The sequence below is a fragment of the Patagioenas fasciata genome, chromosome 1 (genome assembly GCF_037038585.1).
Source record: "Patagioenas fasciata isolate bPatFas1 chromosome 1, bPatFas1.hap1, whole genome shotgun sequence".
Classification (NCBI taxonomy): Eukaryota; Metazoa; Chordata; class Aves; order Columbiformes; family Columbidae; genus Patagioenas; species Patagioenas fasciata.
Genome location: NC_092520.1, coordinates 182,869,224 through 182,896,312, shown reverse-complemented (window position 1 = coordinate 182,896,312; position 27,089 = coordinate 182,869,224). Strand labels below are relative to the sequence as shown.

Here is a 27,089-nt window from a genome sequence, read left to right as displayed (position 1 = left end):
GCAAACTCTACATCTGTAGTAGTGCTGCGTACTTTATTTCTGGTAGAATAGCCGGACTAGAACTGTAAATATCCTATTTCAATTTCCTCAGCCAACTGAAAAATGTTTATTTTACTTCTTCTCCTAATGCCAACCCTTTTAATTTACTGTTTCCTTACTAAAAGGTTTCATATTATACAAGTCTGCCACCAGCAACAAACACATGTATTGGATATTTGGCATCCATCCTACACACATTTTTGTTATACAAAGAAAGCAGGAAACTGACTCCCCAACTGCTGCTGAGGCTCCTGATTTTGCTGCCTGCTCTGTTTCACTAGAAACAACTAAAGGCCACCTACAAAACCAGAGGACTCCAGCAAGAAAACACAGAATCACACAGAATGTCAGGGATTGGAAGGGACCTCAAAAGATCATCTAGTCCAATCCCCTCACTGGAGCAGGAACACCTAGATGAGGTTACACAGGAATGTGTCCAGGCAGGTTTCGAATGTCTCCAGAGTAGGAGACTCCACAATCCCCCTGGGCAGCCTGTTCCAACGTTCTGTTACCCTCACTGAGAAGTTTTTCTCAAATGTAAGTGGAACCTCTTGTGTTCCAGTTTGAACTCATTACCCCTTGAAAACCTCTGAGAAACACTGTTTTTCAGCACAGAGAGAACAGAAGGATGGACATACAACAGGGCAGAAGACGTCTCAGCAATTAAGTACTGTCCAAAGTTGGTTTGATACACTGCAGACATACTCAAAAGCTCTCAGGAGACAGCTGGTGCCCCTCTTCTATACCTTTCAGGACAGAATCATGAACAGATTTTGCCAACTTGTTCCACAGGGTCCTGGGTTACAGTTACAACATACAGCACCAGTACCATCATCAATGACAGTGCTTGTCAGGTGAAGAAAATGAGAAGTACAACAGTGGTGGACAAAATGCTGCTGTTCCTGTTATCCTGCTCTTGCCTGCAGGCATCTGGAGCAGTTTACCAAACCATAAATATTAGGAAACAACTAGTTATTCTCTCCTCTTATGCAGCAGTGAAATTTCTTAATGTATGAGATGGCTCCTCATTTTCCTGGTAGAACTGCAACACTTGGCACTCAGATGACTCTCAGGATATAAAGTAGGACAGCACCTGTAGTGCTTGAGCTCAGTGCAGGAGAAGGCCTTTCTTCAGTGTCGCTCACCTAATTTTGAAAAGAGTTCTCTGGTTGAAAAAGGGGACAAAGATATGCTTCGGTGATGGTAAAGCAGAACCATATTGATGTTTTGCCCTCAGGTCAGTCTTGATACAATCTCTAGTGATGCTCCTCATTTTCCCTAGGGCACATCTTCCTTGGTAGTTTACAGAGGTGCACCAAGCCAGCACAGCACATACATCCTTCACAGACACTGCACCTAAGCTGCCACCCCTGGAAACCAAAGCTCTCGGGGAGAATGGTACAGCCAGTTCTCACCACAACACAGTGTCAGGGAAGAGCTAACACACACACCCAGCCTTGGAAGCCAGGAGTTGCTCCTGGCTTCTGCAGTCCAGACACGGCCTGTGATGCCAGGAGATACCCTGCAAAGCAATCTGCTCTGCTTATAACAAAAAACCAGCACAGCATAGTAGTGGAGATGCAATGAAACTAGTTCTCATCTTCCTCTTCCCCTCTAAAACGGTATGAAAATTGACACTGGCTAACTTACTCATTTCACAGGTAGATTTTCTAGCCCACACTGTGTTTTTGTTGCGACAGTTCCACTGCTAGTGCAAATCAAGCTTAATTATTTCTGTACTGACATATATGAATACTTATGAGTGATTTATACTGATAAATATTTGCATAAGCACGTTAGCAAACTTTACATATCTTGAAAAATTCTCCCATCAAATCATCTGTACTATTTAAGAACACCATGAATTTCCCTAATAAGCAGAGCCATGGATGACATAAGTCTTCAGTGTTGTTTAGGTCTCAAATAGTCAAAATATGAATTTACAAACAAACCAGAGATTTAAGGAAAAAAGCTGACCAGATACCCCATTTTCCTAATACTACTATAATCCCGGGATGACTTCACCTTTGTAATCCCACTTCCTCTACATATCTGCTCTTCGGAAAAGTCAGGATTTAAGATGAGATGCTGTGAACAACTTCGGAGGACTTCAAACAAAGATGAAGCCCACTCTAGGAAGATGTATTAAGTGAATAACCACAGTGTATTTAAAGCAGATGGGAATATCCATTTGGATTACCACCAATCATAATCTCTGTTTACCTCCTGAACATTAAGATGATGTAAACAGAAATTCAGATGAATTCTACATCTGCTTCCACCTTCTGAAGAGCTAGGGACAAGATAATAAGTTCTTCTTACCAAGCAGGCACACACTCCAAACTTATTAAAAACATAGAAAAATAATTAAAATAGATTACTCTTAATGGAGCCCCACCTTTCCAGAAATCAGTCCTCTTATCTTGAAAAGAATTGGCTATTTGTGCCCACTTTGAACAGTGTGGAACCTTTTTCTTTCTTTTTTTTCTTTTTTCTTTTTTTTTTTTTTAATTGCACCATCATTAAAAGATTCTACTAGAGGTTTCCAAACCCTAAGCATCAAATTTAACACTGCGTGACAGCTGGTATGTTCCAAACTGATCACATTTAGTGGTCTGTAACAGGGTAAATGACACAATTACCTGCTGTAATTACTGGTGCTGACAATATATTTTCCCTGGTGATTGGTCTGTGTGACTCAGAGCTGCTTATCTTTGTCAGTTCAGTCCAAATCTCCATTTCCATGCGACTTGGACATTAACTTAGGAGGTATTTACAAATTAGTTCCAATATCTGCCAAGACAGATATTTGGGATAGTATAAATTCATTTTTTATTGCATGATTAAACAGCCTACCATTCTAATATTATTTTGCATTAGAAAATAAGCATTCACAACTAAATTTTGTTCCCGATTTAAATCAAATGCTAAATATATTGGGCGGGAGACATACTGAAACAGGTAAATAAAATGAAGGAATAAAATGCAAATAAGTAAGTACACTGACATTTTCACAAAGTGCTCATTATTAATGCAAAACATCATGAAGTAAAAAAATTAAGTGACAAAACATTAAGATACTTATTTCTCATTGCTTTCTTGTGACAATTCTAAGGAATAACTATAGAAGACAACAGTGACTTTTGATTTAGAGCAATGTGAGTTACAGGCTAATCAAGCCAGCTGATTGTAAGCATTTCCCTGGGATATCTTTCCATTTTAAAATATAAAATAGATACAACTGCTTGCACCATTTCACCTATGAATACACTTAAGATGATGTGAAAAGATTGCAGCATATAATGACAGTAGGAAATAGAGAGAGTCTTTTTAATGTTACTTGGAAGCTTATCAGAAAGAAAAACACTCCTCCAAGAACTCCTACAAACCATTTAGGTAGAACATCCTCTTATTTTCTTGCTAAGCTTGTTGACAGAGCTGTTGGTTCTCAAGGGAAACATGGAGATTTTCAAACTTCTTTGTTATTTAGTTGGGAGTGCCTCACTTTTTGCACATCTGACTACATAAATTGTAAAAGTTTCAAGAAAGTAAGTTGATTATCATTTCTGAAATAATTTCTGGCTTCAGTTTTCCAGTTCAGTCTTGAACATGCCTCAAAACTTCAAGCATTTTCTTAAAAAGAAAAAAAAAAAAAGAAAAAAAGAAAAAGAGAAAAACACAACACAAAAGACAAGCCACAACAGTTCTGTATATTAAGAATGCCTTCAGGAAAAATATCAAGTATCTTTATAGATACAGTACTTTCAGGAACACTGCCTCACAAGAACCTTAGGATTCTTTTGTACAAGAGCACAGTATAGACAGCGATGCTTCTCCCTGTATCAATGTGACTTTTCAGATTAATGATAATTTGGCCAGTCTTCCTTGGGGCATCAGCAGAACAAAATCCCAAGGATGGGTTCCAATATATTTTCTCAGTAGGTAGTATTTGTTCCTTCACATTGGCCCACTCTATCTGACTCCTGCAGAGAGGTCCTGCCAATCACTCCCTTCTTTATTCATTTAGATGAACTGGTAAACAGAGGCAGAGAAAATTCTGGAACTGAATCTAGTTTTAGACAGAAACAGAAGGGCAGTTTAACTTCCACACAACGCATTCGTGCAGGACCAGCCACAGCCTGGCTGCAGAATCATCAGCACACTTCAGTGTGAATCAGAAGTTACATGCAGAACCAAAAATATAAGCCTTCTTTGGGATTACGCACAGGAACACAGACACTGGATGAGTCAGTGAAGTGGATAAGTCCAATATGCTTACTTTGTGCATCACCGCATTTCAGTGTAGATTTCAGCATAATTCAACGCGCACAGAATGTCTAGAAAGGACGCAACTCCTGCTGTGGTCAAGGGGTTTGTACCACAAGTAAGGCCACTAGTCAAGCACGTGGCTGGAAAAGAGCGTTATAACCAAAAGGGCTATTTCTTAATTATTCTGGCTATAGAAATGAATTTTTAATTTGAAGAAGCAGTTTGATGCAGTGAAGTACATCTGGTTTTGTAAGTAAAAAATCATGAGTCTAAAAGACGGACAAAAGGGAGTAATATTGATAAAGATCTCTTGCAGAGACAAATCTAGGAAGGATTTGTCAAAGAAGATGACAAATACTAAATTACAATGACTGACAGTATAATACATGAATTAAGGAAACAGTCTACATTTAGCATACAGTGGTTAATCTCTTGCAAACATTTCTTGAAAAACAAAGGATACTTCTAAATTATTTCAGGAGTCAATGATTACCCAACACACCATGCAGCATGCAATGAGAATGAAGTTATAAAGCACTAAAAGTTCCCATGCTCACAGATTGTCTCAACAGAAATAATTCAGGGATTCATGCTTGTCCAAACAGGAGACGTCCATTTTCATTCAAAGAAAAATACTTGCAACTATGATATTTAAATAAAAGGATTCTGAAGCCCTGGGCAAAATTAAAAAATGTTATGTCTCCTCTTACAAGTTTTGACAGCCAGTTACCTTTCTTACCCTCTGCCTTTTCTAACAACTGTGTTATCCTAGGATTGGAAATATTTTTCAACAGCAGAATGCCAACAGACTGACATAACCATATCCTGCCAGCTGTATCTACTACCTTCAAAACCTGGGAAATTTATATCATGGTTACAGTTACCTTGATTTTACTGTGAATGAACAGAAAACTGCCGACTTCAATACAGCATGACCACATAACCTGAAATAACTCCACTGCTCCTTTTTTAAGAACCCACACAGTAGCTCCATTCTCTCACTGACCTTGGCTGGAGTCCCTCAGAGAACAGGTTGCACTCTCCCAGCACGAGGCAATCACCAGCTGGCTTGGACATTATAGATGTGAGCCATCCAGCTTCCTTCACTTCTGCCTTGCTCAATGAGACAGCAGCAGATTCCCAGTTCCTGAGCCAGAAAGATCCTCACAACTTCAAATTAACTGTCCTCAAGGCTACCTACTGTGTTTCCTGATCTTTGCAGTCTATCTTTCACCATCTGTGATCATCCAGAGATGGATGGGCCAAGGGACGTCCAGCTGTGAAAGGATGTCATGTTGCAGTTTATTAATACCAGCCATCCCCTTGCTACCATCATCCTAATTCCCACAGTCCACAGTTACCATGCAGTATTGGGATGCACAGATGATGAAGTTTTGACCAGACAATAACCCATGTACTCTTCAGTCTCTTGTACGCAAACTCTTCTAAAGAAAAAATTCAGCTGTTTGGTTGCTGGTAATTCTGGGTGCAATTCAGCTGCAGATTAAGGTATTTAAATTCAAGAGTCTACATATGCCTTACTGGGCTGGATTCCACTGCACAAACACACACCTAACTAAAAATAATTACATCTAGCCTGGCATTTCATGGATATCCAAGACATCAGCAAGCGTTGTAACACGAGGCTCTACAGGAAGATTGTAACAGCAGTCGGAGAGCAAGTAGAACACACCACAGCATCTAAAAAGGCACTGGACCTACAAATGGGCAACCAGATCTTGCTATAGACAACTAAGTTTGTACTTCAGTCAGTGTAACCTACAGAACTCAACAAGTGTAAAATAGACACCTACCATGTGATTGAGTTGCTCACAGATAAGGGGCTCAAACCCATGGAAACAGGTAATTTTCTCTGCTTGCATCCAGTTGTCACTCAAAACCAAAAGACCTACAAAGTAAGTCCTGTGTATTATCTGCTAATCCCATGATGATGACCGTCTAGAACCTGTAAATATACAACTGAGTTCGATCCAGCTGAATCCTTGACCTCTGGTGATTACAGTGTGAGTTTAGATGAAGATATATACATTTGGGTGTCTTAATTGCAATCTGAATTCCACCTCCTGTGTCAACTTCAGTAAAATTCTAACATGAAGATTCAATGTAATTAGCTATGGAAATTTATTATTCATTCAGTGATGGATGATTTGTTAGATTTTCTATTTTTACAATATACTCTGTTAATTTTGCTATGCCCCTACATCTCTAATTTCCAATCATATTGTACTGACACAGCACATAACTGCATTGCAGAAGCTGTCAAGGGATGCTGAGTTCTTGGAAGCTGCAGAGGGGATGAGAAAACTGAGAAATGGCAGGTACGCTGGATGTCTGTCGTAATACTGAGATAAAAAGAAATCTTAATGGTTGAAAATATTGCAATTTCAGAATTTCTACATGAAAGAAAGATCTCACAGGAGGGGAAGTGGAGAGAGAAGTGCCAAGCTCTCCCCAGTATCCAGTGATAGGAGGCATGGGAATGGTTCAAAGCTGCACCAGAGGAGGTTTAGACTGAGCATAAGGGAGCATTTCTTTATGGAGAGGGTGGTCAAGCACTGGAACAGTCTTCCTAGAGAAGTGGTTGATGACCCAAGCTTTTCAGTATTTAAGAGGCATTTAGACAATGCCCTTAAGAACATGGTTTAGCTTTTGGCCCTGAAGTGGTTAGACAGTTGGACTAGATGATCATTGTAGTTCCCTTCCAACTAAATAGCCTATTCTATTCTAGTCTAGTCTAGTCTCTCTTTTCTGAGTTACTGTTTCAAACTGAGTATATTCTCAAGTTGATACCTGTACCTCCTTTCATATATTGAAAAATTCCTCAGCATCCTAAGAATCCAAAATATATTCCTTGTAAAACAAAATAACCAATTCTGATGCCTGCTTCTGCAGAAAGGCAGATTTTAAACAGCATACAGAAACTGTAGAAATCAAATATAGTTAGAGACTTGCTTTTGATATAATATCTTTTACCATCCTCTATTCCTAAGGCCAATAGGGAATCCAGCTGTCTAATGCTTTGATAGATATAGATACACATATAGATACACACACACGCACACATATAGCAAATATACATATATGTGGTAAAAGAACAATTGAATTAAGTATCCAGTACTGAAGATCATCCATTTGTATCTTTGTCAAGGCAATACATTTTCTGTTTGTCAATTCAAACCATATTCTACCAAAGACCCTTTAAAAGTGTGTTGGATTTTGATCAGCTGAGAAATCAATCACGCTATATTTGTGTAGCCAGATGAACAGTTGTTATGAACTGGGTCAGTAACCAAGGAGGAAATGGGACCTAAAAAGTATCATCTAGGAAGGAAAAGAAAAGGTCTCATTCCAAGTTAAAGCAGCTTCCAAACTAAGTTGTCAATGATAACCTGATTCAATCCAAATAAAGGATAAATGAGTTTCATTGTGTAAGATACAGCAGATATATAAAAATGACTTGTGTTGTTATCTTAGTAATGCAGTCGCATAGCAACAAGCTCAGTCTGAATGATCATTCTTTTATTAGCTTTGTGAATTATCTTACAGCTAGAAAGTGGATATTGGAGAGAATTTATCCTGAAAGAGGATTGAGAGCTCCATGTAGGCTGACATACTATAAAGGAGAATGGAAACTGGGCCAAGTAATGGAAATCAGAATCAAATAGGATTTGAGTTTTAAAATGCCCTGTGCATAGAAGCTGACTTTGAGAGCGTTTATTTCTAACAGTAATCACGACAATATAGCTGGACACCATCGCTCTAGTAAAGTTTGGATTACACTGTGTGATAATGCATGTGCCTGCACATTACTTCTTATATAATTGGGGGAAGAAATCGCCAACATCAGAGATGGTAAAGACAGATGGTTCATCTTGCCCACATCATTGTAAACCCAGAACTGCGTGTTTTCTCTGGTGCTTTGCTGACTATAACATTTCCTTACTCAGGCCATAGTATGTCACTCCAGCGATGTTACAAAATGCCCATCAGCATGGTTGTTTATTGCTCTGTCCCTTGCACCATACTGCGCAATTATTCTGTCTTTATTTAAGGACAGTCAATGAGCTCAGCTGTTGAACAAGCTGCAGAACTTGAGGAAAACTTAAAACTTTGCTGAATTCATCAAAAAAGTCAAGGGAAATAAACAGGAAGAAATTAGCTTTTTTATCGTCATCATGTCTCACATTACTGTATTTTCAAGTAACAAAGCTTCCGTACTAAAAGCATATGACTAAACTGAGGTAATATACTTTTTTTAAACTTCTTTGCAGCAGCGAAGGGTAAAGAGAATGCAGCAGTGCTGAATAGTGGCCATATTTAGTCACTTATTAAAATGTGGTCTCATTTACCAATGTATTAAGCACTATCAATTTTTATTTTCTTCAGGATGACTTGTGGATGCTCTTGTGTGTCTGAAAAAGCAGGCCCACTTTTATACTGTTAACTGAGGACAAGCCTGCAGCTTTAAACACAGAAGCTGGATGACTTAATTCAACTCTGGATTACATCAGTCTCACAGTAGTTTTTCTCCGTGGAAATCCAGGCAACTATACCACTCTCAGAAGATGTTGGTGCAGGTGCTAAAACATAGCCCACACTCCTCACAGGTAAGCTAGATTATATTCTTCATTTTAAATAAGGAGAGGCATTCCCTTTCAGTTCTCAGAACTCATTTGTGGGAATTGAAATGTACAGCTGGAACAAAAATAACTAGTAATACATGATATTGTAAAATACCACACTTCACAGCCAGCTGGAGTCTATCTCCTATCAATGTATACTGTTGCAAACCCACTTCCAGCCCCATGTTAGAACCCGTCAATGAACTCTTCCTGAATATCTGGAGGTAATGTATTGCAAGTCTGGAATTTTACCTGGCTTGTGCCCTAGGGATGAAAGATGAATTTCACCTTCAGCATCCTCACAAGCAGTTCAGCAAAACTTTTTCTCAAGTACGCCTGCCACTAAATGTCACTTCTGCTGCACAGTGTAGGAAAAAGAGGAGATTTCTCATACTGCTGATGTCCCAAACAATTGATGGATTTACAAATCAAAAATAAACAAGTGAAATCTGCACGGAAGCCCATAGGCAGATGCACTTTTATGAACTTGAGTTTCTAGATGCCAAGAGGAATCATTCATCCAAAGTGTGTCAGAGTACTATGGTAATAAAATAAACATGTGACAGGGAGTGTATTCTCCCCTCAAAAATAGCTGTATCTTGCAAGAAGCAGAGGGTAACAACTGCTCAGCTAGTGAAACCCCTGATAACCTGGGGATATGAATCATAAACACTATTGAGCTGTGTCATTTCAACAAAAACACAGGTCCCTGTTACTGACCTTTCAAATCCACTCAGATATCAGACTGGTTGCTCCCATAGTGTGTGCACCTGCACTCAGGGGATAAGGACGGGCTGCACTGGCATTGCTAAGATGCTGCTTCAGTTTCCTCATAAGCACCACCTTGTAAACAAAGCATTAAAGAAGGAAAAGGAGGCAAGACTCTTCCTCTGGCTATACGAAAAAAAAACAGTCTTGAGTTTATTTTCTGGCTGATCGGACAGTGAAAACTGGGCACTGGCACATATAAAGCAGAATTTTATCAGATGTACACAACTAATATCGGGGAGAGGAGAGAAGAGAAAGAAGCATCTAAAGGTACCTTCAGTTTCTACTGAGGACTATAACTATACTTTTAACACTTCATGTTCAAAAGCAGTGGAGGAAGTTTGACAGTTCTAAAAGAAGTCTCCCACTCTCTGGAGAACATCATTAGCCCATCATATCCTGACCCAGAACCAGCATGATGACAGAAGGATCCCAGAGATGTCTTTTTAAAATCCTTCTTCATACACACACACACAAACAAACACTCAAAAAAACCGCCACATATCAATGCTTAGCAGAATACCAAAACAGGTATCTTTCTTAAGTGGGGACATCGCCAGTGGCATTAGCTGAAATCCAAGCAGATATGTAGGTGGTTTCTAAGCCATCGCTATCTACAAAACCAGAACAAATAGGAGGGCTTAGGAAGGACAGAAGCTTGATTGCTGTGGGCAAAGCAAATGTAAAATAAATCACAATGATGTGGCCTGTTGGCAAACCAAAGTGAGAAAACATTAATGGCTGCATGGGAAAAAAAAGCACAAAGGTAGGTCAAAGAGTATCAGATACATGAGCAGAGAACAGGTTAAATGTGACAATCTGTTTTCTGTGCATTATGTTGAGGTGAGTTTGTTTCAGTCATCCCACAGTACCATTGAAGAGCAAGGAATATGGGTCAGACATGAAAAGCTAGTGTCAAAAATTACTGGTTACTGATCTGCAGTGGTGCAGGTCTTTCCTCTACATTTTCCCCATTACTATTGAAATCCTCCAAGTAATTATTAATTAGAATTATTGTTATAATAATTCCTACTTTTTGCACATTCAGCATCATTATGCAGCTAAATGTGTAGTTTTCTCCTTAAATCTTTACCGTTTGTCAAGTCAATCTCCCCAGACCCTTAATTAATTTAATGTTGGTCTTGGAATCCCTTCCAATTTGCAACAGATTTGTGATTTAATTTTATTTGAAAAATATGCAGAGCTGCCAGTATTCCAAAGAATTAACATTTCAGGTGTCACTCAACTTGCTGCTGAAGCAAGTTGACAGCACTGCTGACAGCATTTTCAGAAAAGCATTGTTAAAAACATCTCTGAGACTCATAAAGGCTTAGGCTGGGGTGGAGGAGGAGGGAGGCCTAACAAGGTCCAGCTGGATACACCTAGTTAAAGCCCAGTGAGTTCAACACATCTCTCATTGCTTTGAGTAGGCCTTCCATATGGCCAAGGCAAAAAGCCTAAAGACCAAAGCTATTCATCTATTCCACTCAGTCCTTTCATTTCCAAAGCAGTACTTCAGCCCTTCCATCTATTTATCCTCTGAAGAACAAACCTTGCAGATGTTCCCACCACAGTCATGGTATGTTATATAAAAATCCTTCACAATTTTCTTTAGAAGTCAGAAAACAAAAGTCAGAAAAAGTCAGGAGCAAAAATGTGATAGTATGAGGACGTAATGCACAATAACCGCCTCAAAGACTTAGAACCTCCACCTACTTTGCCATTTCCTTTGGCTTCTAAGCAACTTATTTCTAAAAGCAAGAAGTAGCAAAAAATAACCATGACTTGGCTTAAGTGAAAATGAAAGGCAAAATCATCAGGAACGGATATAGCAAAACGGTTATGAAAATAAGTTACAATGTCTGCACGCATTTAGACCATGTATGTGAGCACCCAGCTCAGCCCACGAGAGCCATCCCACACAGCCCAGCACTGCTGTGGGGATGGATGCGGCTGCTCACATGGCTGGACCATGTTTGGAAGAAGTAGGCCATGATTTGCAACATGCCTGATAGGTTTTTAATAATTAATCAGATAATGCCAAAGTACAGCACAATTGTAAAACCTCACTGGTGTCAGGGTACAAAGTTATGCATGGTTCACTTCCCTCTCTTAGTAATAGATAATGTACTAAACTCCATAGAGGACAACATGTGCAAACATTCATTGAAAGAGTCTCATTTATATATTAACACAATCCATACTTCCTATGTCCATCTTACATTCGGTCATTTATCATCTTACCCAGACTACACATACAGAGTGAGTCAACTGAAGATACCATAACAAGGTACCCATGGGGAGCCCCAACACCTCCCTCTCCAGCACCACTAATTTGAAACACAAAACAGCCCCTGGAGAGGAGTTCTCCAAGTGGGCAACATTAGCTGTGTTACCTTCTCCACATTACCCCAGGGACACCCTGCCACAGGAGAGGCTGAGCACATCACCAGCACTTCCATCAGAGTCACTTCCCCTTCCCCCTTTTTTGCTGTTTGGAAAGCAAAGAGAAAAAAAAAAAAAACAAAAACATATATATATATATATATATATAAAGGTGACCCATGAGATTGCACAGAATCAGAGCCTTAAAAATCATCTGGGGCTCAGAAAATCCATGGCTTCTCCAGGCCATGGCGTGCATTTTCCTCTGTCTTAATACAATCTTGGGAGGATGACCTACATCTCAAATGGTTGTCTTTCTTCTGTTCCACTTTTGCTGGGTTACTTAAACAGGTGACTGGTCGCAAGGCAGGAAACTAAAGACATCTCTTCAGACTCAACATGATTAACCATTCACTGTGGTTAGTCAGAATTCCTCACTGTTCGAGGTAAGTACGGAAAAGAGAGAGCTCTCATCTCTCATTTCCTAACTTCTCCCTTCTCCATTAAGAAAAAAAAAAATGGTGCAGGAAAGGATATAGTATTGTGCTGTTCAAAGCACCGCTACCAGATGCAGGTTACACAGCAACCTGAAAGACAGGAGGTGACATTGGCTGCATCCTTGTTTCTAGAATGAAAACTTCCTTTATTCCAATCAAGAAAACAGCCTGTGCATTTTCGTAATTCTAGGCAGAGTAAGGATGTGACTAAAGTGTTCAGATTTAATCATATCTAACATTGATGGTGCAGCATGATGCTACCCCAGCAAAGACTCATGCCATTTTCTGCCTTCCCTCCCCCAGCACAACATCATCAGGTTCTGTGAAGCAAAGTGGAAGAGAAATGAGATGGCACCAATGTAGGGAAAGCATAGTAGCCCAGGGCATATTTTTTATGCCTTTAATTTGCAGTTTCTGCACCCATTTGGCATATGGGTGCAGCTTAGGACTCATCTCCCTTTCTCAAAGCTATGATTGATTTCTGAACATAAAATCAGTCACGAACAATGGATTTCTGTGTAAATATCGTCGTGACTAACTCAATCTAACCCTGCAAATCTTGCTTCCAAGATGAATACAAATAACAAAATCTGAAATTGATGTCTTCATTACATCCTTTGTTGTGAAAATCAAAATGTAATTCAGATCTATTGTAAAACTTGCAATAAACATGTCACGAAGAAAGAGACTGGAGCTGTTTTGGAAGCAGCTATATGCTGTCTAAATCAGTCTTTTGTGCCCAGGACTCTGACAGAGATAGATAGCGCAGATTTCTTTTCAAATGTCTCATACAGGAGAAAAACCCTTCAATGTCACTGATTTTATGTCTCTTTTATATTTTGATCAATGACTGCTGAATTATATATGTGTGCATAGAATGGAACAATAAGGTATTTTACGTTAGTCTGCCGGCAAGCTGCATGGACATCACTCACATCGCAACCTGCCTAATCAAGATTCAGGTATAATTTTTCAACATCTCCTTCCTGTGCTTTAACTATCTGTGCAAACAATGATATATTCATGCCAAGTTACAGAACATTTTCTTCCTGCTTAGTAATATTCCCAAGGATGTGCTATCAGAGCTTCTGGTCCACCTTAGAGTAAGTCAGCTATTTTATGCTCAGCTATGGTTCCATAACTGGATATGATGACACAGCATTTTAAAAATTTTAAAAATTTAACATTTAGTAACACGCAGGGTCAGCTGCCATTTGTTTGCCCTCTTCTTGTTATTCCTGAGCTGGATTAAAAATCTGCCTCCTCTTCAGTTTCACTGATAGTTCAGCCAGCAAGTTAAACCCAGAACTGCCAATGATGCCAATAAAAACTTGCCAAGAACTTTAAATTCTGGAGAAGGCAAAAGAGCGTTGAGTCACCATATATAGTTGCAAACACTGGCAAAAAAACAAAGTGCATTGAGGTCTCTGTACACGAGTACGGAGAGATTTGAACAGCATTGCATACTATACAACCACACCGAAATCAGTCCTGGAGCCTTTTGTAGTTTTTGCAGTACCAAGGTGCCCCTAAAATAGTGAGGATGGCCTTTGTGCACAAGACATGTCTGTGTGAGGCTTCTGCAGCATGGCTCTCATGACTAGTTGGCAAGAGGCATCTCTATAAACACCCTTCTGCAGTAGCTAAGAACTTATGCTGTCAAAGCTGATGCTTCCAGCTATCTCAAGGAAAACAGAAAAGAGCAATGCAGAAGTTATGTCCTACGATACCCTCTGCACAAATTAAATAAAACAGAGGCTATGCAATGGTATGAATGTAAACACATTTTGCATCAGCGTTTGAACTGGTTTTAAAATAACATTTCTTTTACAGACATCTTTCCCGCTTTTCAGTTTTGCCAGATGTAAACAGTAGGTTTTTGTACAGACAATGGAATACATCACCTGTTCCGTGCAGCTTCTACAATAAATCTGATTATTGGAACTAAAAAGAAATATGGAAAACCCAGAAAATTCTGTTAAGGAAGTGCACAGCCTTACTTTCATAGATATGCCAAGCTAAATAGAGTACTCTTCACAAAATCTTTCAAAAATATCCCCTTAATTTTCAGAGCTCTGCCTCTTTGGTCTATCATGATTGCTTTTCTCCTTACCCTCCTGCTTTTCTGCAAGATAAAAAGGCTTGGTTTATGCTCTTAACTTCAAGAACTAGCACCATTATGACAAGAAAATTGAGCTTAACCAAAATAATTCCCAGCTGCAGTGAATGTGCCATTCGCTCATGATGCACAGTGAGGTGTGCTGGGCACCGGCAAGTTGGTATGTCACTTCTCAAAGTGCAAATATTTCTACTTGCTGCTTTCTACAATCAGAAAAGGCAAATTAAATTGATGGACTTAAATAGCGCAAATGCAAGGTTGGCTGAGACAGGTTGGGATCCCTAACACACTTTAATGCCTTGATTCTCTGGACAAAACGTATTTGGAAAATATTTTTCCTTCTCAAGCCCTAGATATCAATTGTTTAGCTGAATGTCATTAAGGCTCCACTTAAATTAGAAACAAACAAACAAACCAAAAAAAAGAAGACAGTAAAGGGAAGCATAATGAGTTTTTCTTGTAAACTACTAGCATTAAAATACCGCAGTATGCTGTAAGAGAAAATCATGCTAATGAAAAGTCAGATATACCCAAGCATAAGAGTCTAGACTAAACCTGTTGGTCTGTCTGCAGGAGAGCAAAGTACTATCATTAGCATCATAAATGCCTTCCCAGTTACTTTGCACTGATTTATTACACAGCTTTCAGCAATGTCCTGCAAACGCCATCAGTGTTGCTACTACACCGAGCTTTTTCTGGTTCTCAGAAAAGAGCAAATTTTTTCTGAAGAGTCAATACTAAGCAATCTAGTAGTTTAAAACTTCCATGTTAAACCCACAGCAACATACCCTCCCTACTTGGATTCACTTCACCTCTTAGATTTATAGCTGGGCAAATGGATACACACAAAAGTCCAAAATCAGGACCTTTAATAGATGGCAAAACCAGCAAAGAGCAAAGAATATTCTGAGGGGTTAAAAACCTGTATATAGGTTTTATATCTATACATGTTATCTGCTTTAATACAGTGCTATAATGCAAATGCTCTCAATCTCATTCATAAAAGACTGAAACAAGCACAAAATGACATTTACTGATCAAAGCATGGGACTTATAATGTATCCTGTGTTTCCTTCAATTTTTAAAACATAATTAACCTGTCACTCGCTAGTTGTTTGGTGGATATGCCATGCAAAAGTCTCAGAAGTCCACATACTTCAGTAACTGACCAGTTCCTCCATGGGAGGTGCTCACACTAGTTGTGGAACCAGAAAAAAATGCAGTTATTTTGTGACACGTACACTTAACGATATCAGGTTGCCATTTGTGGAAATTCTATCACCCAACAAGCACTGCATCCTTGTGGTTACCTCTCAGTACTCAAAATTCACTATAATTTAAGTAAAATTCACTATAATTTAAGTCCAGAACAACTTCAGGTTCCAAGTGACAGCAAGTGGCATTGATCAGACATACAGAAAGTCTCTGTGTGATTTACAGTTCACCGAGCCCAGTAAGTCTTAGGGTTTGAAATCTTACAAAGCTATTTCATTTACTTTACTTCTTTTAGCATCAACTTTTCCCAGCTTGATCAAGGGAAAGGTGGAAAACAAATAATTCAGTTTGTCACCCATCAGGCTGATTTCACAGGAAACTTTTATTTACAAATGTGGAGCTAAACTCAGTTTGGAATGTGAGTTCTGTAATGGATTTCCAGCAGGTTTTACACCAGTTTGACTGTCCAGCACTCTTATACTACACTGAATTTCACAACAGTATATTTCAGCAAATCTGAGCAATACAATGTGAAGAGTACTGAGAAATACCTTTGTTATATTTATAGGCACCAAATGCCCCTGTGAAGTTATTTTTTGATGGTTTACCATTTGCAGAGTTCAATCAGAACAGTACGTTAAGGGAAACAAAGCAGAAAAAGTATCACAGTGATTTAGAGAAAGTCAATTCTAAAATAATCCAAACATTCACACTTGGCAGATAGTGAAACAATTGCTTTACTCAGCTGAAAGTGGGAAACAGGAGGGAGTGCTCAGAAACATACTGATTGCTTCAGAAAGGACCTGTTGCAAGCAGCCTATAACTTGGTCCTTCAAGAACTGGGCTTCATGCAGTAAAATGGTTTTGTCAGTGTACATGAGCAGAATGTCAAGTACAGGTAAGACATTACGCACAAAAGTCACACATATGTGGTTTCAAATCCATGCCCCTGAGTGTTGTGTATGTTTAAGCAAGTAAATTATCACAGTTTATAAAGAAGTTGTTTCTCTACCAAGACATATCATTGATGCTCAAAAATGGCAAGACAAAATGGACAGAATTAAATAAATTTAGAAATGAATTTCGCAGCACTGTCTTCACATTCTAAATACTCTCATCCATTTATAGCCAGATAGAAAGAGCTAATGTGGCCCCCTGTGCACACAAAAAAAAGTGGTACTATTTTGTTCACACTCAGAGAAAGTGCCACATCTTTGAATCATATTTGTTTTATTTGTCTAGTAGGAAAAAACGCATTCCTCCCAGGAACACTTACAGTCAGACTGGTTCTCACACAAAAGTCTGTTTTAAATGTTCAGTGTTCATTCCATAACCCCAAAATACCTTGCAATAAAAGAAGAGTAGAAGACAGAAAGTCAGTAAGAACGCAACACCTCCTCTAGAGTACCCACTGGCAGTAGAGCAAAAAGGGAAGATACAGAGATAAGACCAACCATGTTGTCCATTGGCTCGAGACAGGCAGAGCTCCTGCCCTCTGAACTCAGGATTCAGCTGGGGTACCTCCTCAGTGCAGGAGAATTCAAAATGAGGAAACAGCCACTTCTAATATGCAGCAAATTCAACTCCATCAAAGGTTTGCAGATGAGACATTATACTCCAAGTGAAGTTGCACTGGTATGCGTGGAAACTGAGTAATCCATAGCACTAGTTTTGCTCTCTTATTTTTCCCTTTAGTCTCTTCCCTTCACCTTTTGGATCAGCACCCAAAACCACGCTTACCTATGAGACAATCCCGACTGCCTTACAATTTCAGGCAAACGATATAACATCCACATAAACTGTAAAATGCATCAGCTTTTCTGCACTGTATCCTTGTAATTATTTTGGTGTTTACTGTGTTTAACAATTTGTGTAGACATTCTGTGACTCTAACAAAGATTAATTTCAGAAGAATCATATTAGTGTTCCTACACTCCATCACCCCGTTGTTTCCTTTCATAAATATAAAGCTCTTACCTGTACATGAATAATCATCAATGCGTATATATCCTGTTTTGCAGATGCACATAAAGGATCCTGGTGTATTTACACACATGGTATTCTCACGACAGTAGTGCCGTCCTTCAGCACACTCATCGATATCTGTGAATAAAGTCAAGAGGAACATGAGTCAAATTCAGCAGCGTTCTTTGCAACCTCTCAATATAACGCTATTCACTTCTATCAGTAGTGGGTTAGATTCAAAAGTTACTTGAACAACAATGTATTTTGGAAAGTTTTTTGGCTTTCTCCTTTAAAAAAGCTCCTTGAAGTGTTCAAACAAGAGAATCAGCATGAGCTTTCAGTGAACAGCTGTTAGTAGAGTTACAAAGAAGATTACATTGGCTTACATCTTTCCTTTTGAAGTGCCTATGATATTATTCCTACGATTTAAAGAAGAATAAAACAAATAACTGGGGTCCCAAACAACAGACCAACTGCCTCAGCACTGCAATGTCATCCATCACTGCACCTATATAGTCAATGCAGTCATCTGTATACAAACACACTACTATAGACATACTATTAAATCTCTGATCTAATAGGCATTGTTGCTTGAGAAGAAACTGGAAGGAACTTGGTACTACCTGAAAAGGCATTGGAACTTACTATATAATGTTTCTCTTAGTAACCAGACATGAATTTTGATACATATAAACATATCTATACATATCTCTATACATATGTATATAGATACATATATGCGCATTATATCTGAAAGCAACATGAAAGAATCTCATTTATAGAAAGACCTGCTCTGACAGAAAAAACTGCAACTTGTTAGGGTGGAATACCTGATGCAGTATAATGTCCTAGATATAAACCACTGTAGGCATGGACTTCAAAATCTGACTGGTTTTGGTACTCCCCTGGGCTGTAAAATCAGACGTATTTCTTGTAGCAGGTTATAGTTCAGTGGTAAAACAAAAAAAAGCACCGCAAATAACAAAAAAAAAAAACCCAAACCTTCTGCACACTATAATTATGTCACAAAGAAAAGTTATATTAATTTGGAAGTGCTTAGTAGCATGCTGTTCCTGTACAACTAATGATAAAGACAGCATTACTGAGATGTTCTGTACATCTAGTTATATTGTCATGTGATGTGCCACTGACGCTTGCTATAAAAGTATGTTAAAAATCAAAAGGGTTATTTTTGGCTTGCTTTTTTTCCTGCTCATCATCTTTTATCTCCTCCCTGTTTTCAATTATGTTTACAGCTTTCAGAGTTGAAAAAAAAAAAATCTCTGGATGTAAAACAGTGTTGTGTTCCAGAAGCTGTTGATAGTTCAAAACAGACTTGATATATGAACTCAAATCAAGGTTGACTTCTTAATGCTGTGATGCTAAATGGCAGCAGTGTTAACTCCTGTAATTTACTGCTGCTTAGGTTGTATGCCTGTCTCCCAATTCTTCCTCACTCCCTAGCATCTTTAAATCAATAGTGCTTACCAACTGTACTCCTTGCCTGCTTTTTTTTCCCCCTTACATTCCCAGAAGAAAATTTCCCTTCCAGTACAAAACAATGCAATACACGGAATATTAACAATTCTGTAGTCATTTCCTAATTTGACTCAGTTTTGAAAAAACCTTCTATTTTCCCCAGCTCTCTGCCCAGTGCAACTTTTTTGCTGAATTCTGCTGGAGAAGCTGGGGTCAGTTGACCACAAACCATGAAGGTGTCCACTGCGAATGCTCAAGGTGGTGCGGCCAGATTGTTTTGCACAAATTCAGTTCCTAAGAGCTTCACATCCAATATACTTCAGTTGGTTTCCACCCCTTCCTTTCCCTGTAAGCTCTGCAGGCACGGAAGAATCATAGCTCTATTAGGGTGTTGGTTTTGAAAAGCAAATTCTGTAATTTTCATGGACATATACACAAATAAATGTGTATTTACAACCAGCACAGTGAGCACACTAAGGCTTAAAACACATCTAGTGATAGTTACCTAAGAAATAAAGAAAATAATTAAAAAAAAAACTAAAACAAAACAAATCAAATCAAATAAAAAACCAAACCAAAGCAAACCAAACCACACACAAAAAAACCAACCCAAAACAAAACAAACCAAACCCAAACAAAACTAAACTAAACTAAACTAAAACTATCACAAGACTACCAGAGAGGCAGCTGGTTTTGCATAGAAAGTGGAAAATGGCACAGATCTCCTGATGTACAGATATTCAGCAGAAACATTACAGGGCAGTTCACAAAATCAGCCAGCAGTTACAACATATGCCTCAGCTACTACCACAAATGATGCAACTTGTGTCTTTCATGGTTCTAGTTCACAACTCCATATTAAATTAATGGTGTTGATTTGTATTTAAGTAACAACATCAGTCTTCGAGTAATTAGAGGCCTTATGTTCTTGGCATCAACAAACGGTCTAGGAGCCAGTTTTGGCACCCTCAAAAAATTCTACTTAAAGATCCACAATTTCAAAAGCATTAAATAGAACTTTCTTCAAACTATATTAATGATTGCTTTGGCAGGTAAACAGCCACAGGAGACATAAAACACTAATGGTTTTCATTTTGCAGTGAAAACTTAAAGCCAGAGCTACTTTGATTCAAGGCTCCTAATTTAGAAGCATTCTAATAAATGCTTTCATTTTGCCAACATACCACATATTGAGGTTTTGCAAAATGTTTTATGTATAATTGCCTTTATTTCAAAACCTTGCCTGTTCAATTGTTACAAAAAAATCCACCCCACAAATTATGAGGTTAACTTCAGATTGAATTGTTTCATTTGAACAAATCTGAGATTTTTTTTCAAACTCATTTACAAAGATATTGTCACATTTTTCAAACACTCCCTGGAAAACAAAACTCTTTCCTATCCAGCTCTCTAGAAAACCCATAGAGAATGCAAATGAAATAAAGTTGTTATTATTATCACTACTACCACATTATTATATTACATTGGCAGCTAAAGACCCAAATCAAGTGTCAAAACTCCATTGCTGTACACCATGGACCCACAGCTGATAAAAAGTTGCTTTTACAATCAGTTTGCAACTTCAGCACTAAATTATATCACCACAAAAGATAATTCATATGAAAAGAGTAAAGTAACAGTCAAATGACAACTATTTACACAGAGATTGACCAAACTAGAAACATGCAATTGCATTCCCCCTTTCGCACTCCAAATATAAGCTTCATATACATTAGGTTAAGGTATTACAGATCAAGGAAGAGTGATCTGGGGCAGGGAGAGAGCCCAACATCTGTTCTCTTTCAAAGCTACCAAAATAAAAGCCTTTTCATCCTCTTTCCTGGTTGAAACACTGGTGTAGTCTTTTATTCACCTTTAAATACAAATGCACTAAGTACAACAGAAAACCTGATGCATTTATCTTAATTTTCCCCTGCCAAAAAGTCTAGTTAGCATATTAATGCACATTAATGTCTTATTGTTTAGCCAGTAAGATGCTGAAGTCAGATCAACAGGATGAATGCACCACTCCAATGGCTCTACACATTCAACAATAAAGACTTGTGTGCTTCAAGTCTGTGATGTGATACTGAGCCACCAGCTGTGATGTACTGACAACAATGTAGTCATGGAGATCATCAACCTGCTCTGTTCCCAGTGGAACAGATAAAAGAGGCATCTCTGGGAAAACTGGTTACTGCAAAAGTGCTTGGAATCTGCACTTCAATGATTTATTTACACTTGCAAAAACATCAAAACAAAAAAAAGTCCTTTCTTTATTCCCTCAAGCATTCAAACAAAATTGATGCAAAATATATAACCCAGGAAAAGTTCCTCTGTATTCCTTCTTCCAGCACCCTAATGAGCTTGCTTCCCCAGAGTGAAATTCCCAGTTATGTTTTACAATCCCATTAATAAGAAGAGAACTTGACCTGCAATCTATAAATCATTGTTGACCGAAGCCTCACGCTAACAAACAAAGCCTTTCCTTAGGCCTCACTATCCATCATTGCCTTTATCCACCACAAAAGCCTGCCAGAACAAATGAGTCTGGTAGTAATTCAGTAAATCTGGGCTGTAAAGAGAGGATGCTATTTCTAGAACTGAGGATCCTTTATGCATAGTGCCCTGCCTCCAGCCATTGCCTTTAAAACTCAATGGTATTTAGCATCAGTGATCTCCCTGATCACACTTACAGAGGCATACAGTGGGCAGACAGATGCTCTTGGGGGATTTTGCAACAAATAATACTCAGTAGCTAGGAAGACAGCAAACAGGAGCATAAAAAGCTTTATCTATAAAAATTTATTTTGTAAGTGCATAAAAAAATACCCTGAACGGAGGAGCAGAGTAGATCAGATCTATAATTTAAAAACATGCAAAAACCACATTTTTTTTTGTTAATGAAAGATTCTGTCTTTGCAGCCCATAAATACTACATCCCATATTTACCTGCTAAAGAGGGTAATGCTTTTCCACCTCTCCCACACACCCTCCTAAGCAAACTTCCACCTGACCCAAGGTCTCCATTGCTAAGAGCAAGGGCATCATTTAGGCACCATTCCTGCGAATCTTGGGCTTCTGCTGAGAATCACGAGGATGGTTGTCGGTAACAATGGTCACCATAAAGGTCTTCCAGGCCCTTATTTTTATCACTGCTGACCTGACTTGTACAGAAATAGACAAGCTGGGAAAGGTTGAGACTTTCTCATCTGGTCCCTGGCCTAGAAAAAGGGCATCACAAGATCAGCAGATGTTACTCAGCAATCAAGGGACTATGAAAGAGGAGAATGAACAGTGTCCAATCATATCAACCGTTACCATTGAAAAAGATAAACGTGGACCAACACAACCTGTCCTGCATCCTGGACAGGGTGACAAAGGAAAAAAAGTTCTGTCCTTTTTCTTTCTTTTTGCCTTCCCTTGATAGGGAATAGTCCTTCTTTTCTCACCTTCTACATCTGACATCAAGCTTTTCTGCTGTTTGTCACTCATTTTCTACCTGAGTAAGTTTGGTCCTCCCTCCAGATCTTGCTCACCTTGTCTCTCCTCCTGTCTTCAAACCATCCCCTCATCAACTCCTTCTCCTTAAAAGAAAAAAAGACCATAACTTCTGTTACTTTGAAGGAAGCTCCCACCAGCTTATCCATCTGTGAAAAGATCGGGCTGTTACCTTTCATCACCCAACAGACTAACTCATCCTCAAACTCTTAATTCCTAATTCTCAAGTGTTTAGTATAGTAAAACTTTCCGGTCCATTGCTTCAATAAAAGTGTTCACAGCAGGGTGTCTCCCACTTCCCTGACCATATTTCTGAGCTCCTGTTCTCTCCAGGCTCCCTTCACTTTCAGCTACAACCGGGTTTCAGTATCTCGCATGCTTTGGCTTCCACAACACTATCCTCCTATGTGTCTCTTCTTGCATATAGCCTTTTTCACTCGCTGTCTAAGAGGACAAAATATCTCAGGGTTCTGGCACAGCCTTTGCTCCTCCTCCTCCCACTGCTATTTCTAGGCTCTCTACCACCAAGCAAGTCTATGATTTGACTTCTGCTGTTACTGCCATCAGTCACAAAACGATCACTGCACTTTTGTTTTGCTTTTCTCTATCAAATCCAGTGCAGCAGTTTTTCCAACTGACATATTCCACAAAGGATGTTAACGTCAACTTCCATCAAAATTGTCTATTTTCTCACAATCTCACACGTTATTTATTCCAGCTGACTGCACCACCATAGTTGCCATCACTCCTACCCTCTACAGATAATCTTAGACTTTTTCTTCTCCTTTTATATATATATAGCCCTGCGCCTTTGGTGTTAACAACAGTCAGTAAAAGACCTAGCTCCAACAGCTACATTACCAAGTGTTCACACATATATGATCTATCTTTGTTTTTTCTGTTGTTGTTGTTTGGGTTATTATTATTTTTCTTTCTCCAACTTTTCTGTATTTGTGTATCATCTCCTCCCCCAAAAGAGAAAAGCACTAAAACCTAAGAAATCACAATATAACTAACCTTATGAACCCACTACAAGAACATACCCCATCCACTAAGTTGTTAATAAAACATACTCAGGGACACACAAAGACCAAGGAGAAAAAATAAAATAACTTTCCACCATCCCCATCATGCTGCTCCGAGCAAAGAACCCGGGCCACTAACAAGTCATTCTAGCCATGTGTAAGGAGGGTAAGAGGAAATGGGCAGCTACTTGTATCTATTGATTTTTATTGAATTATTAATGGACCTTAAGAGAAACAGGGTGAGCTGGATTATAAGTGTTAGCACTGTTGTAATTGAACTAATAAGAGGCTGTTATGTCTTGACTAGACTGCTAAAGCACCTGCTGGACTAAAAATAAATTCTAATTATTGGATCTTCACATAAGGTGGGCTCTTTCCTCACCCAAAACTAAACTGCATAGATAACTCATACACACATTGTACACTTTGTGGTGCTTTTCCATTCACATTATTTTAAATCTCTGATCTTCGTTTAAGTTCATTATTTCTGTCAATCTCCTGCAGCCTGAGAAGGGGTTATTAGGACAGAAAGTACTTTTAAAATAAAGGTAAAGTCACTCAAGGTCTACATTCCTTGACAGAAGCTCTATACAGCTTTGAAAGGACAGAATACAACATTGCAGCACTTCAGAAATATAATTTTTAACAGTACAAAGAGTTGTTTTTATTTCAGCTTGCCCCAGTTTTTGGAAAGGAAGACAGACTGTTGAGATAATACTGTCCTTGTTGAACATGCAGTAGGAGATACTGTTCAACAGTAGCCCATGCAAGTGAGTTGCTTGGTAGAAAATGAAATCGGCATCTCAGTCTCATGAAACATTACTGGACTCCACATACATTATGTAGTTTAAAAAATATATATCACACAGGAAATTTTTGAAAACAAATATTGTCTACCATCATGTAATGTTTTACTTGGCAAACTGCATCTTCTTACTATTTAATGTCTTATAATTAATTCATATGGTAATGTATAAATGATAAAACAAGTAATTATACATAGTTATCTGTCAGACATGAAAGCATCTCAAGGGGGCTTTCCTTAGGCATCAAATAACTAGTCTGATGTAGCTGAATACTGCAAATAAAAAGGATGTTGTATATGATTAATTAGCGAATTCCAAAAATCAGCTTACTGAAACCCCAGTTCATGATCCATCCCCCTTCAACACTGTACTTGGTTAGAAATAGGTCTTTAAATCTGAATTGCAAAATAATCTTTTTCTTCTTTTTAAAGTATGACAGCTTCTCATAATTTTGAATTGTGAATGTCAAGAATTTAGAAATACTTTCTACTGTTAGTGTTTTTGTTTGCCCCTATTTTAAAGGGGGAATAAGAAGCACTAATATTTTTATACAGAAACTACAAATATATATCAGATTATTCAAAGGAAGAGGCAGCTCAGACTGTACTGCACATGTGTACTTTAAAACTCCTCATCAAATGACAGAAGCACACATAACAGGATAGTATCTTGTCCTGGTTTTGGCTGGGATAGAGTTTTTTTCCTTCCTAGTAGCTGGCAAAGTGCTGTGTTTTGGATTTAGGATGAGAATAATGTTGATAACACACTGATGTTTCAGTTGCTGCTGAGCAGTGCTTCCACTAAGCCAAGGATGTTTCAGCTTTTCATACTGCCCTGCCCAGAAGCGGGCTGGGGATGCACAAGAAGCTGGGAGGAGACACAGCCAGGACAAGTGATCATAACTGGCCAAAGGGATATTCCATGCCACACGACATCATGCTGAACAAAAAAACTGGGGGGAGTTGGCTGGGAGTGGCAGCTGCTGCTCAGAGACTCACTGGGCATCAGTCAGCAGGTGGTGAGCAATTGCATTGTGCATCACTTGTTTTGTATATTCTTTTATTATTACTACTATTCATTCCTTTCCTATCCTATTAAAGTGTCTTTATCTCAACCTATGCATTTTACCTTTTTTCTGATTCTCTCCCTCATCCCACTGAGGCAGAGTAAGTGAATGGCTGTGTGGTGTCTAGCTGCCTGCCAGTTTAAACCCACAACATACCTGTAAGCTGTAGTAAGGCCCTTGATGGTAGGCTAGACTGTGTTTAAGGTTTGGATAGGATCTAAAGCATGTGCCACATTCCTGCAAGATATCTAGTAAATAATCGCCTGTTCTACAGAAAGAAGTGGTGTTATCACAACTCAGCTGTCTCTCAAATAATTCCACATTAGTTAGAGCACCATAGCAGATAGAATCACTGTGGCTGCTATTGCTCTGCACTCTTCATAAATTAATATTTATTTTAAATTCACTTTGGTTTAATGCCAGGCATTTGTTCAAGCTCTTGGGGATCCAGCCTCTACGTATCATTATGACGTGTTGCACTTTTATACTGACGTTTTAAAAGTTACAAAAGAAAACCATCCAGCTGGCTGTGCACATTTCATCACAGTGACAACATCTAATTCTTCCAGTAGTCAACTCCCAGCTACTAGTGAAAACTGGAAACAAAATTAAGGTTGTATTTTCTTTTCTCTTTTGCTTTGAGGTTGCAGATTTAAGCAATTTGTATGAAAGCTTCCACCTTAATTTCTTATTTAAAACCAAAATGCAACATATGCTTTTATTGCTGTTGGAAAAGGGCTGCTCTCAATACAACAAAGCATCTCCTAATCAAGCACTGGTAGCACAGAGGAGTTTCAAAGAGTTTCCAAGAGGCTCCCTTCATACGATTAGTCCCAGCTTTTTTTTATCATAGTAACATCAATGTCGATCCTGGCTATGGGTGCATGATAGAATCAGTCTGATCATACTTTCTCTAGAAGTAATTAAAATCAGATAAACTGAATCACATCCTGCAATTTGTACACATACAAATTATCCCACTGTTACAGGTGGTAGAACTATCTGTACCCCAGTACGCACCACACTTTATGAAAGTGTCAGGGATACTACTCATATGCTTTAAGTTAGGAATACGCTTTATTATCTTCCTGAGTAGGAGCCACAGCAGACAAGAAAGACTTTGTCTACACTCACACATTAGAACTGTCACGGTAATTCTTAGTGTTTAGATTTCTCATTAACATAAAGATGGAAATAAGATGACACTTATTGTCTTTGCTGAAAAAAATATTAATAATTAACAATATATTAATACTATTTAATATTAATGTTTAATTTTAATATTGATAATGTTTAATTACTTCTTACTAGC

General features: G+C 38.6%; 1 protein-coding gene across 2 annotated transcripts in view; it reads right to left on the bottom strand.

The window, feature by feature from the left end:
• NELL2 (neural EGFL like 2) overlaps nucleotides 1-27,089 on the bottom strand; it is a 156,047-nt gene that overhangs the window by 53,198 nt on the left and 75,760 nt on the right. For both annotated transcript variants that reach the window (XM_065857926.2, XM_065857932.2), the window contains exon 13: nucleotides 17,913-18,038. In XM_065857926.2, the coding sequence (XP_065713998.1) occupies nucleotides 17,913-18,038 (126 nt within the window). The remainder of the gene's footprint in view (nucleotides 1-17,912; nucleotides 18,039-27,089) is intronic.